The 13,939-nt window shown below is 40.1% G+C and overlaps 1 protein-coding gene across 2 annotated transcripts; it reads right to left on the reverse strand.

The window, feature by feature from the left end:
• Positions 1–1,932: 1,932 nt before the first annotated feature.
• LOC128423212 (proteinase-activated receptor 1-like) lies at positions 1,933–13,937 on the reverse strand. 2 transcript variants are annotated; one of them, XM_053408107.1, is made up of 2 exons: positions 13,712–13,937; positions 1,933–7,755 (listed from the first exon to the last, which is right to left on the reverse strand). In XM_053408107.1, exons 1-2 carry the CDS (start codon positions 13,797–13,799, stop codon positions 6,563–6,565), a joined length of 1,281 nt encoding a protein of 426 aa, XP_053264082.1. In that variant the 5' UTR covers positions 13,800–13,937; the 3' UTR covers positions 1,933–6,562. The 2 variants fall into 2 exon arrangements, with proteins under 2 accessions (XP_053264082.1, XP_053264083.1); XM_053408108.1 differs by lacking the exon at positions 13,712–13,937 and adding an exon at positions 13,526–13,549.
• Between the last annotated feature and the right edge of the window lie 2 nt (positions 13,938–13,939).

Here is a 13,939-nt window from a genome sequence, read left to right on the forward strand (position 1 = left end):
CTAGCTGCTTTTCAAAGCTTCATAAAAGACTGCTTTCATGAGAGTAATGAGAGTCATCATATTAATAGGAGGAATTATCTACATGGTTTGGCATCTTTCATGTTTGTTCTCAAAAGATGCTTTCTGAAAAACAAAATATTTCTGAAAATCACATTATGACCCATGTAATGGATACTGATGTGTTTGGATGGTTTTGAACGTTTCCATTTTCAGGGTGGGACGGACAATTAAACCTCATTAATGAACAGAATGTATCCCTTTTCCCTATCTTGAGTACCTGTAAGTGCATGAAGTGCTTTACTATTAGTCTCTTTTCTCATCACAATAACTCTTGTGATGGGATTGTGACTTCCAGGATAATTCATGGCTGAGCATCCATTCGAAAATCCACTCCATTTCACTTTTGATGCTATTACACCATTCCAGAGTCCATTGTCACTGTGAGAACAAGCAAAAGGTAAGGCCAGATGTGTTTAGAAGTGTTAGGAGATAGTCCCATGATTTGAGCTGAGAACACATGCTACAAGTACCTTGCTGAAATTGGGCATTACAACATTACCCAGCTGGATCTGGAGAAAAGCACATCTAGTCTAGACTCTTGTTCCCCATTTGGTCAGCTAGTGCCTGAGAAGCTTAGAAACAGCACATCATTGAGGACAAGTCCTCTCGCACTGTTGTTCCACAACAGTTGCCATTCAGAGAGCAGAGCTCAGATCTACTGAAGCTAGGGGAGCCTCTGGTGGTCAAAGAGCACAATTGCAGTCAAAGCTAGGTGCCTGGCCAGGGTTGAGGTCTCCATGGATCGACAAATACAGCACTCTTGCTAATATTGGCGGTAGCAAGATGCAGAAAGGGAGCAGGAGTGTGTCTGCTTGGAGCCACTGGTATCTTCACGTGTTGGCTCTGTCCAAATTGTTTGGGAAACCTCTGATTCATTTTAGTCTCTGTACACAAGTTTGTATCTGCAGAGTCCTTCAGTACTGATTCTGTAGTGATGGAGTTGTTATCCTGTCCATGTGCTCAGATAAATGTTTGAACAGTCCTATTGCTTTTCCCTATTTAAGACAAGTAAAACAACTTCTGATCAGGTTTGGCCATTGTGAAAGTGGCACCTCCAGGGGAATAGATAGAATAATGGAATTGATGCTTGCTTTTTCACTTGGCTGGTGGCACTTCTTGCTTGAAGGACACTGGCACCCCTCCCCATGCTTTCAGGTGTTTATGAAAATGGTAAAAGGTGCAAGTCAAAATAATGTGACCATGTTAGGACATGATTTTGCCATAGTAACGCCAACCCAGCTCCCTTGGTCATCTACCATCAACAGTCCACTTTGGGAAGGATTCTGTAGGGTAACCAGCCTCATAATACTGTCCTGTGGGATTAATCTGAAATAGGGTTGCTGTATTTCAAAAAGTTAAATTCCTGAGCTTTTTTCAAAGAAACTCACCAAAATTGTTAAGCTTTTTGGGGAAAACCGAACCACTGCTTTTCCCGCCTGGTTGCCATACATCTGGGTTTCCTCTTGTCATTTTGCAGATTCAGCAAAATTCCCCCAACACCAATTTTCCTGATCTATGGCAAGCCTACTTTGAAATAGGTGGATTTTGTTGTTTTTAGGTAGTGCATTGCCTACTAATTTGACCCTTTCCAATCACTTTCTGTTGTAACTTTATAGACAATACACCTTGCCACTTTTATTTATTGTATTTTTATGTTTTGAGTTTGTTTGTGCCACATTTTTGTGTTCAAGAGTTATCCCCCTTCTGCCTTCCCCCTTTAGTTGAACGGCTGGTGAGTGAGAGTTCCTTTTCATTCCTGTTAGTATCCTTTATTTCCATTTGATATTGTGTATTTTTGCAGTGTTATCCCCTTTTCCTCTTCTCAGATGTCTACAAATTTTCAGACCAACTGTATAAAAAACAATAGACGGGAAGGATTAACAAACATTTTATTCACCCAGAAATGTTCACTTTTGCCCTTGTGGAAGAATCACTATGACTATCAGTTTTAAATCTAGCAGGTTTCATCTCCTGGCAGTGAAAGAGATAAATAGATATAGATAATAGATAGATAGATGATAGATATGTCATACAGCTAAGTCAAAACGCAGTCAAAATTCACAGTAAAAAAGAAAAAAATTACTGAGGCAAACAGACTTCTTTATAAACACTGTACAAACAATAATGGAAAAGAGAAAAGTATGACTTCCTGTAACTGAAACAATATTTGTACAACTTAAGGGTTCCTGCATTGGGAGATATCTGCCTGCAATTTGGCAGGCTTAATCCACTCTGGAGAAACTCCTCTTCCCGTAAATTTCATCCACATCAGTAAAAATGAGGGCGGGGTTTAGCCATTTTCACATCTCTATAACAATGAATCATGGGAAACAGAGCTTCCTTTTGAACAAAGCTGATATGGACACAGATTATGAGTCAAATGGGATATATCAACTTGGAAAAGTTAGGGCTGTTTCATAAAGCAGTTCTCTTGGTCCACATTGATACTCATATAATGAGATGCTTATATGTCCCAACACTGCCACACATACACATTCTGGAACTTTTTGCAGTCCAGGTATAAAATAACTGCAAATACTTACAGGATTCAACAAAGGCTGCAATTAAGTAAAACCCTTGAAAGATTACAAGAACGTTTTATCTGGGATGGTTATAAAGAAGCTCAAAGGTCAGTTCATGATCCTGACCCACTATCTTGCCCAACTCATGGAGGCACATTGGAATAACAAAACAGGTACTAGACACAAACACATGGAGAGAAACATAGTGTTACAGAGGTTGGGTACCATCTCTGCTGAGCTGTAGAAAGATTCTTGGGAGATCCCAGTGCTCACTCACGGTCTGGGTTCCTTTGCAAATCAAGATGTGGCGGAGGCTGTCATACCTTTAAGAAATATGACCTATTCGCATATTTACACCTGAATTCAGATGGAAAGAGCCCAGATCTTACAGCATAGTCATCTCAAGAGGGGCTTCTTCCCCACAGCAGTGCAGCACCATTCATCATGTTAACAGCTTGGCTTATCACTCGCTAGCTATGTGAAACTGCCTTGGTTTGTGATCCTAAACTGAATGGCTCTTCTGGGTTTCAGTCAGGGGAGATTTCCAGCCCTACCTGGAGATGCCAGGGACTGGACCTCCTGGGAGCTTCTGCATACAAATCAGATGCTCTAGCCTATGAAGTAGGCATGCAATGGAAGTGATATTTTTAAAAAGCACACATACAGTAGCAGTATTGGATAACCTTTCTGTTGTCTATGGATTCAGCATTTTGGAGCAGAGCGATCCTACAGCAGAGAGAGATTCATGGTGGTGTTACCACTATTTCCTAAACTGTATCAGCTAGGGCAGGCCAAGGCAACTCACCTCCAATTTAAAGGAATGAACTATGCCATGCCTTAGGCCAGTGCAGCTTTTGCCTGGGGGCCTGAAGAACCTTGACTGGCCTGACATGCTGCCAAACTACTTTTTCAGTTCCTGTACCATAGACACCACAAAGACCATAGATTGCCCCTTCATTGTAGTTTAGCCTTATTGTGACTGAACAATAATGCAAGACCAAAATGCCTGATTCCTATAAACTGCCACAGTTACTTGTTTCTAACATTTAAAAAAATTATCTTTGTTGCTGTGGGATACAGATAGAAGATAAGTTTTAAGCAACCTGACTGAAGCTTTTGGAATATTCAAGGTTTACATGTTTCAGAGCAGCAATTTTTAAGTGAAAATATATCAGACTGGATATCATGTATGACAAACTTGTATCATGGCATAGGTATGAACACACAACAAATGAAGCAGATAAAAAGTTTATTATTGCTGCAGGTTAACTCAATTTTCAAACATAATAATAAACATCTGTCTATCAACATTATAGTTTTAAGAAAGCAAATACCATAATTTATTTGGTTAATATGAATATATAATAATATAACTTCCAAAAATTATGAAATATTTACACATTTTACTTATGTTTGTACATCAATAAAATTAAAAATATATGGTTAAATTACTTTACATTAAATGTATTTTGATAGGGATTTGACCCAGGAAGAAAATAGAAGTCAATACTGGGTCATATCCAAAGTCAGTCCAGCTCAGAGTAGACCCAGTGAAAATAATGGACATGAAGAACTTCGGTTCACTATTTTCAATGTGTACACTAGTATGTATAACCTAGTTGGTCACAACCATTAATATTCTTCCTATAACAGGTATTTCCTCCTATATCAAACCCAGCTAAATACCCTTTTATATCTTTTCACACACAAAAATGGAAAACAATATAGTAATGCAATACATCCCAAATAAAATTGTTAGAATGCTGAAAATACCTGCTGACAGATTAGCAGACACTTCTTCTCAGTTTTAAAATGCTGCTTTAGATTCTGAGTTTCAGGATACAAGCCTATATCTACTTGTTTAAGAGCAACGACAATTGAAATCAATAGGACTTACTTTTGAGTGGATAAGTAGTAGTTTTACTTCTCCCATTTGGTAATTATATTATCTACACTTAAACAAAATGTATGTTTAGAATGTTTAGATGTTGCTCCAGCAGAGGCAACTGTTGACAGAAGAGGAAGGGATGCAAATTTTGCTGATTTTCACAGCCTCCGGCACCATCCAAAAATCTGTTCTGAAGGTTTGGGAGAGCATCCAGAGTATGTTTTTCATAATTATGAAAACAGAAGGGAGGGAGAATGGGCAAAAAGTGTCCCCTTGCCTCTTGCATTAATGGATGCCTCTGTTGGATCAAATGCTTTTGCACTCACTAGATGCAACACTTTACTTTTTTGTTACATTAGAAACCCTATGGGATTCTAGAGTAGAAACTTGCAGTTTCTGTGCTAAAGAAATGCATCAGCTAAAAACCTAAATTCAACTGCTAATGAAAGTAAAAGTAATTTACATAAAGACAAGTAATATTTAATTAATTTTTATGTCCCAGGGCTCACTTGTAATTTTCCATTACTGAGTGCGAGTTAATTAGATTTTTATAATGATGCAGTGCCTCAGTCTGTTTTTAAAATGCATTTCACACACACGATCAAGGTACGACACATTTTAGGAAAAAACTAAGCTACAGAATAACTAAATCATCTGTAGAGAGGTACCCATCCAAAGCAAATACCTGTAGAAAATATATTCTGAACAGGACACATTGGAGTTTCACTCTATTTTAAAAGTAGAAACACATGTTCAGCATAAGACTTAAAGCAGAACCAGTTTGAAATAAATATGCCAGCATACCTTTTCTCTGATTCTTCAAATATTTGGACAACTACAAACTACTTGGTTGACAGTGTGATCTAGTCCGTGTTAAACCACATTAATAGAATGTAACTAGGCTATTCAGTGCATAGTTGTGATGGGTACAGAGTAACACCAACTAGCAACCAGTTCTGGCTAGTTATAACTTTTTGCTTCTATTCATGGAAGGATAACTCTGCTCATGGAAACAGCCATTTTATAAAGTACTGTGTCTCTTTATAAAGGAGCAAAAGGTTAGGATGCAAGCCAATCTGTTCTGTAAAATCAATATCCAGGTCTCAATCATGAGCCAAAAGTCCATTGTTTATATTCAACAGAACAATAAAAAGGCTTATCATGACTTGAACTTTGTGTGACAACAGCAAATTGCAAATATTGACTCATTTGTCTTTTAAGGAAATCTTTCAGTTTTTAGCTTCTAAGGCAGCCAAAATATGTAGAGCAAAATCATGAAATATGAAGAATGCATTTCAGAAGGCTCAATCATATACTACAAATTAGAAAAGCAGTGTTAAAAAAAGACCACTGATTCATTTAATTTCAGGAATCATCAAATGTTGTAATACAAATAATACTTGAAATTAGAGTACCAATAAGAAAAGGGATATATAAACTCAAAATATCTCTTTAGTCATAGGGTCATTAGGCAGCTTTGAATGAAATAAGTGTCTCTTAGCATCCAAAGCCACTTTGTAAATGGAAACAGTGATTTCGTTCAGAGGGCTACTGTAATGTGGCAAACAATGCATAAAAAATTGAAGTCTGTTTTAACAGTTTGTAGATTTTAGTTGTTGGAGGTTTTCAGCCATAAGTGACCTATGTCAGTAGAATCAGATTAATACTTCTCACTCTCTCTCTCTCTCTCTCTCTCTCTCTCTCTCTCTCTCTCACACGCGCGCGCACACACACGGATGCAGTACATATCTGGGTAAAGTTTTCACAGGAAAACACTGTTTCAACACCTCCTTGAGTCTCCCTATCAACACCTTCCCATACCCTATATCCTTTTTAATGACAGGTTATCTGTTAACAAACATGTTAATCATGTGAAAAATGTGATATGGCTATTCTTCAGTATAATAGCTTAAATATATAGCTATATAAATAATAAGTGCACAAAATGTACTTTTGTCCACAAAACAGTATGAGTTGTAGCAAATGTTTCTCATAGTAAGAACAGATTCACTGAAATTCGTGGACGTACTAACTATTTGGGTCCATTGATTTCAGTAAGTCTACTTTGAACAAAACTTAGCTGATTGCAATCCTATGTTAATAGCTTCCTGTAGACACTGTTACCAAGTGTACTGGTGCAAGTACCCCTTCTACTGGTCCTAGTCATTAACTGGCCACTGGTACTGGTACTGCAAGATTCAGAGGTCTTTTTACAGCAAAAAAGATTGATAAGGTGTCGCTGGCATTCAGAAGAAGTGTAATAATAGATCAAAGGATCAATGCAGCAACTTATACTGCTAGTACAGACACAGATGAGATAGGCAAAGTAGATATTCCCCAAGTAGTTTTTGTAAGAAAAACTGATGTAGTGAATTAACAAAAGGACATTGGTTGGACCAAAGCATATAATAAAAACGGAGAAAACAGCTACAGACAATAGTAACGCCCGTGTTTTCTTGCTCTGCTTCGCAGCGACATTCGAAGACCTAAGACTCCGGATGATACACACATAGCAAACAGCAGAAACAATTAATGGCACAAAAAAGAAAAGAGAAGAGAAAATGGTGAAAAAAATAAGGTAATAGCCTTTAAGATCATCTTTGTTCAACACATCATGACACGTTGTAATGTTTAACTGAGGGATTCTTTGGGTTTGCTCATTGATTAGCAGAGGTATCACTCCAGCTATTGCTACAAGCCAGATGGCAAGACAGACCACAAAGGCACGTCTTCGTGTGCGCCATGACAGGGACTGCATTGGGTACACCACTGCTAAGAAACGGTCCATGCTTATCACCATCATCAGCAGGATAGAGCAGTACATGTTGCAGTAGAAGGTAGCAGTGACAAAACGACACATTTCAGGTCCAAATGCCCAATTGTTCCCAGAAAAATGGTAGACAATCTTAAAAGGAAGAACACTCACAAAGAGAACATCAGCAGAAGCCAGGCTGAGCATGTACACTGCAGCTGGCTTTTTCACCTTCATTTTTATCAGGAACACAAGAATTGCCATGATGTTCAGAGGTAGACTCAGTGCAACAACTAGGGTATAAACTGATGGAACAAAAATGGTCAGCCATCCACTAGTCAGGTACTCCTTGACATCTCCAGAGATCCGTTTAGGTGGCAGCATTCGTGTTTCTCGAGGGAAAATACTTTCATTGATAGAACCCGATCCAATTTCTGAATCGTTTTCAATGTCATCGTCTCCCAATGGGATTTTTTCATATTCTTCTTCTGTTGAATAGGGGAAGGTTTTTGGTCCAATCTGAGCAAAAGATTCTAGAAAATAAAGTTTATGGTTATTAAACATATTGGGTAACTCACACATTTAGCAGAAAATACTTTTCTGAAGTAAAATTCTTTTGTGGACTAGAAAAAGGCATATTCACTGCCTTTTCCATTTTTCAAATATCTTGTACAATTAGCATGTTACTTCCTTTATACTACCTTTTCATTTCCCCGCCCCCAGTGTTTATGATAGCTGCTTTTAAGTAATTTACATTCTGTTATTTACAATAGATCTTGTCTGCACCTATTAAGATGACATTAACATATAAAACAGGGATTCCTATTCATCACCTCTGAAATTTTAACAACAGCAGTTACAAACCCTCTTATTCACTGAATATTCATCAGATACTTTTCCAGACTATTTAAATATATGTTTCAATGCAAGAAACATTCAAATTCCAAAAGTATTTATCTTGATTATCAAGTGAAACTTTGCCGGAAATCATGGACTTTCCCTTGCCCCAGTAAGCTAAAGATAGCCTATTGGATTTTCAAACCTCCTTTAGATAAGACACAATTCTTATTACAGTACATGGAATGTTCATTCTGCGTTAATATCTGCCTGATAGCCCATGTTGTATTGGGCTATATTCTGAAAGGCTTGCTCAATATCACATCAAAGAATTGGAATGCTATGATAAGAGAACTCAGAATGATTTTGTTTCTATATCCCCATTAAAACAGGCCATCGTTGTTCCAGTATACAGCACTTTGAGCCTGTAGGTTTTCTTCAGATAGGTTGGAGAAAACCCGATACTAATTGTGTCACCCACAATGACTTATCTTTTAATTCCAACCTATATCTTAGACAAAACAACTCTTTTAAAGTTTTGGGTGTCCAGTTTCATGCATAAAGAAATAATTAGTAATAACAAGAATAACAACAAAGTGTATATTATACAGGAAATTAGTCCTTTAAAAATCATTTCAGATATATTCTGACCCCAACCGCACAGCCTTTGCAGGACACAGCCCTCACCTGCACACTGTCCGAGGGGCCCCCCTAGAGCAGTTTTCAGGGGACCTGGAGCTACAGGGGGAAGGAGACATCACCTCACTCCTTTCCTCCACTGTGACCACAGCTCCATCACTAATATGGATCCAATCATTTATGACTTCAGAAAAGAACTACTGTGATAGATGATCCAAGATGTCATTTGTGAAAAACTATAAAATGTCCATAGCACATGGAAAGTAACTGATGATGAAGTTTGTTCCCGATGGGTTGTATACTTTAGGCTGTCTACTAACCCAGTGCCTGTCTAGCTACAGAAAAGGCATGACAGGAAAGATCATTTAGACTACTGGAATGGCATTCACAGTACAAAAGAATGGATCAAAGATCATGTGACTTCTCATCAGCCTCAAAGTGTTTTTGCACTGCTAAACAAACTCAGTATTCTGTAGACTGTACTTTGGTCATTCAGCATTATTCACAAATAAGGAAGAACAGAAGAGCTGGAAACATCAACTTCAGGGTTTTTCCCCTCCATATAGGGCTTTCATATCCTAAAACATTAGTTGTTCCAAATGCTCCTAAACATACTGATTTTAGGAGGCTTACTAAAGTGAGTGTTGTTAGTATAAAGATACGTAATAGAGAGTGGCACATATCTATTGTTTGTGCAACAAGCATGATGTCACACTGACCTTTCATGATCTAGTTCTTAAAAAAAATGTTGCTACTGAAGTTTAATCCTCAACACAGATATCTCTTAAATTGATTTTAAATAAAGCACTATTGTGACTTATTTTGACACACCCATTCACTTTATGCCGAAATTCGACACACAATCCCAGTCCAGGCTAGGTTACTCCAAAACCATGATTAATTATTTGTGCTCAACATAAACAACAGTCTCTGCCTAGTATGGACAGCCAAATGAAGATTAGAAATTGACACATCCCTAAGCAGATTTTGTAACTTAAAATGCATTTGCTTTCAATTACTCCCAATATTAAACCTTCCAGATGTATCTCTCAAGAAAGATATCTTTAAAGAACACTAACAGTCACTGAGGGACGCGGGTGGCGCTGTGGGTAAAAGCCTCAGTGCCTAGGGCTTGCCGATCGCATGGTCGGCGGTTTGAATCCCCGCGGCGGGGTGAGCTCCCGTCTTTCGGTCCCAGCTCCTGCCCACCTAGCAGTTCGAAAGCACTCTTAAGTGAAAGTAGATAAATAGGGACCGCTTTATAGAGGGAAGGTAAACAGCGTTTCCGTGTGCTGCGCTGGTGCTGGCTCGCCAGAGCAGCTTCGTCACGCTGGCCACGTGACCCGGAAGTGTCTCTGGACAGCGCTGGCCCCTGGCCTCTTAAGTGAGATGGGCGCACAACCCTAGAGTCGGACATGACTGGCCCGTACAGGCAGGGGTACCTTTACCGTTACCAGTCACTGAATCCTTCTCATGAGTAAACAGTTCCAGCAGCTTTAACAAAAATACAGCTGTTAGAAGATAGACCCAAGGCCATGACTGCATTTGCATCTTTCATAAAATGTCAAAGTCTGCAGATGCTGGTCAGGTGAACGGAGTTGTGGTGCTTATAGCACAAAGCTTTTGTGGCTGAGGCATAAGAGAAGAAAGACTGAGTCATCCACCACATCCAGCCACTAAGGGACATCTTCTATCAAACAAATTAAGTACAGTGGTACCTCGGGTTACAGACGCTTCAGGTTACAGACTCCACTAACCCTCTTAACCTCAAGTTAAGAACTTTGCTTCAGGATGAGAACAGAAATTGTGCAGCGGCAGCGCGAGGCCCCATTAGCTAAAGTGGTACCTCAGGTTAAGAACAGTTTCAGGTTAAGAACAGACCTCCAGAACGAATTAAGTTCTTAACCCAAGGTTAATTTTCACCTACTTGGTTGGAAGTGCCATCCAGTCTCTCTCTCTCTCTCTCTCTCTCTCTCTCTCTCTCTCTCTCTCTCTCTCACACACACACACACACACACACACACACAACACCTTGGTAACAAAATGCCTCTCTCAGTTGCTGTTTGCGTTTCAAAGACACATCTGTAACATTTCCTACCCCTTTTGTACTGCTTTTAAAATTACTGTTGCATTTGTGTGGGAGCAATTTATTATTTTGAATAATCAAAAAAAGAGATATATATTGTTTGTGAATATATATAACAGAAACACACACACACATATACACAAATCGGTCCACATATTAAGTCCCACTGATTTCAATTGGTCTGCTCTAGACATGATTATGCCAAACATGATCCAGTCCAATGCATCAACACAGTATTCAAACTCGGCAACTGAAATTAAGTCAAATGTGGAATCAAAGCCAGAGTTAACTTGGAAAACACACTAGATCAGTAGTCTTCAATTTTTTTCAGAGCTGGGACCCACCTTTAACTCATTTAGGCACCAGTTTCTTAATCCCCCCCATACTGCATTTGTATGGTGGTAGTGTTGCTTCTTCAACACAACTTGATTTAGGCCCTTACCTGGTGGTGAATCCCACTCACCAGCAGACGACCAAGGCACGAGGTAAGAGAGCCAGTATAAGTCAAATAGTGTTGTGTTGCCTAGTGGTTGGAATCGTAATCCTCAAGCTGCAAAGTCTATTTTCAGGCAGCTGATCCTTATCGAATTACAATTATATACCCATCAAGTCCTTCTGTTAATTTAACTCTGTGCCCTTCTGTGCATACACCCAAACTTACTAATGTCTTGTTAACAAGAGCCATAGACTGGCGCTTATAGTTTTAAAGTATTCACCCAACATGTATTTTTTTGTCATGGGAAGCAGAAGCAGATTGACAACCAAGTGGTGGGGAAACAATAGGAAGTTACAGTGATACCTCGGTTTACAAACTTAATCTGTTCCGGAAGTCTGTTCTTAAACCAAAGTGTTCTTAAACCAAGGTGTGCTTTCCCATAGCAGCAGGGGACTCAATTTACAAATGGAACACTCTCAACAGGAAGCGAAACATGTTCTTATTCCAAGGCAAAACTCACAAACCAAAACACTTACTTCCGGATTTGCAGCGTTCTTAATCCAAGTTCATAAACTAAGCTCTTTTTATTCTTGTACTAACCACAGTTGATATCCAAAAGGGGCAACTTTAAATTTAACACATGAAGTTTGTCTTTCTCATAAGTTTAACAAAAAACTAACCTTGAAGTAAAAAATAACAACCATCTAGACAGATAATAAAACGTTGATGGTAATGTTCAATTTGATCCACATTTTCCCTGTTCTGTTCATGGTGATAAGCAAATGACTCACTCAGTGTTTTAGGTCAACATACTGTCTATCTGTCAGCAATGTAAAAAATATAGCAACAATGGAGGAAAATAAACAACCAGCGAGATTCCCTCTTCCCTACACTGCTGTACTTTATGAGAACAAAGAAAGAGAATGGATCACAAAGTTCCTTTGCAATAAATCCAGGCAGTAAAAACTCCCCCATGAACTTACAACTTTTTCAAGTTGTCAAAACATAAGACAAATGGCAAACATTTGATCTGTTAAGGCAACCATTTGCTTATGTGCAGAAATATCAAAAAACACTTCCTAAGGCAAGAATTATCTCTTTTACTGATTAAAATACATCATGCATGGTTTATAAGCCATAACAATTCAGAAAGAAGTTACTCATAGAAAGAAAGCAAACAATGACTCTCAGGTTCTGTAACTTTCACATTCCATATCTTTTTATTTATTTTATTCATTAAATTTCCATACCGCCCTTCATATATGACATCCCAGGGGGGTTTACAATATAATAACACAAAAATACATAGCATAGTAACAAACAAAAATAATAATTCCCCCTGCAGTTTAAAAGGCCATAGATTGTTTAATTAGCCAAATGCTTGGGAGAAGACAAATGCTTTTTGCTTGGCGCCTAAAGATATGTATTGAAGGCGCAGGCCAACCTCCTTGGGGAGAGCATTCCACAAACAGGGGCCACTGCAGAAAAGGCCAGGTCTCCTGTTTCCGCCCACCAGTCCTTTCATGGAGGAAGCATGCGGAGAAAGGACTGTGCAGGGTCCGGGTTGTTTCATATTATTTTTTTACTGTGCAATGGACTGATATACTAAAAACTGGTTGCTCATCTCCCACTGACATTAACGATATTTAAGGAATCTAAGAGAAACCCTAAAAACTTAAAAGCCTTCCTTTGTAGCCACGCAACTATGGAGGTGCTCCCCAACAACCAACAAAACTTTACGTTCTGTGAGAGTTGCATATCCCCATTTATTACTCAGTCAAGTGTTCAAACGCTACGCGTTCTTGCCTGTAAAAGAAATCCTATTGAACTCAACGGCATCCACAGGATTGCGCTGAATAAACACCATAAATAGGACGAGGAGAGAGAGAAAGAAAAGGCGACGGTAAAGATCCCACCCCCTGCTTTGGAGGAAGAGCCCCCTCCCCCCCCCCCCACATCAAAAGGGTCGCATCTCCGGCAACTTGGCGGCAGTGGCGTCAACAACCCAGGCATCCTGTAACATGAGCCAGGAAAGAATAAGGCGAATCGAAGTATCAAAGGCATTCCTGCAGCCAGCTTTGTTCTGTCAGAAGGATTTACTTTTACATATTGCACGCGCGCCTCCGCGAGCAGAGCGAGGGGCTGCCTTGGGCTCCCCGGGAAAAGGACCCCTAAGAAGAGCCCGGCAGGATCAGGCCAATGGCCCACCTAGTCTAGCATCCCCTTCCCGAGTGTTTACCCCAACCCGAAACACTTTTCATGGGCTGTGTGCCATTCACACCAATGGAACTCGAGTATGGATTACTTGTAATTCAATCGGACGCGACTTCCTGGAAGTCCCTCTCGCCCCCTCAGCAGCCCCGGGATGGTGTCCTCCGAAACATGGCTGAGCTGCCTCCCCGCCTTCCTCCTCCTCCTCCTCCTCCCAGCGAGCGACCACCCAAAACTTGGCTCCCCTCTGGCGGGAGAGAGCCCCGTCGTCGCCACCTACCATTTCCCGACGAGGGAAGGCAGAGCAGGGGACACACCAGCACGGCGCTGCAGCCCAGCAGCAACAGCGAGACCGGCGGCTGCCCCATGGCCGCCTCACGGGGCAAAAGCACCGAGCTCGCGGGCGCAAAGGGTCAGCTCCCGCCGCCGCCGCCTCCGAAGTCTCCCCGGGCTGCTGTGAGGGACCGCAGGCACCGCAGGCGGACAGGCGAGGAAGCGCGCTAAGTGT

This window comes from Podarcis raffonei, chromosome 11, assembly GCF_027172205.1.
Source record: "Podarcis raffonei isolate rPodRaf1 chromosome 11, rPodRaf1.pri, whole genome shotgun sequence".
NCBI classification, from domain to species: domain Eukaryota; kingdom Metazoa; phylum Chordata; class Lepidosauria; order Squamata; family Lacertidae; genus Podarcis; species Podarcis raffonei.

What these genes read in the sequence shown, in the direction of transcription:
- LOC128423212 (XM_053408107.1), bottom strand. Translation starts at nt 13,799, where the DNA reads ATGGGGCAGCCGCCGGTCTCGCTGTTGCTGCTGGGCTGCAGCGCCGTG. An exon ending in CCTTCCCTCGTCGGGAAATG is followed by an intron (nt 7,756 to 13,711) that starts GTAGGTGGCGAC and finishes TTTATTTTCTAG; the next exon opens with AATCTTTTGCTCAGATTGGA.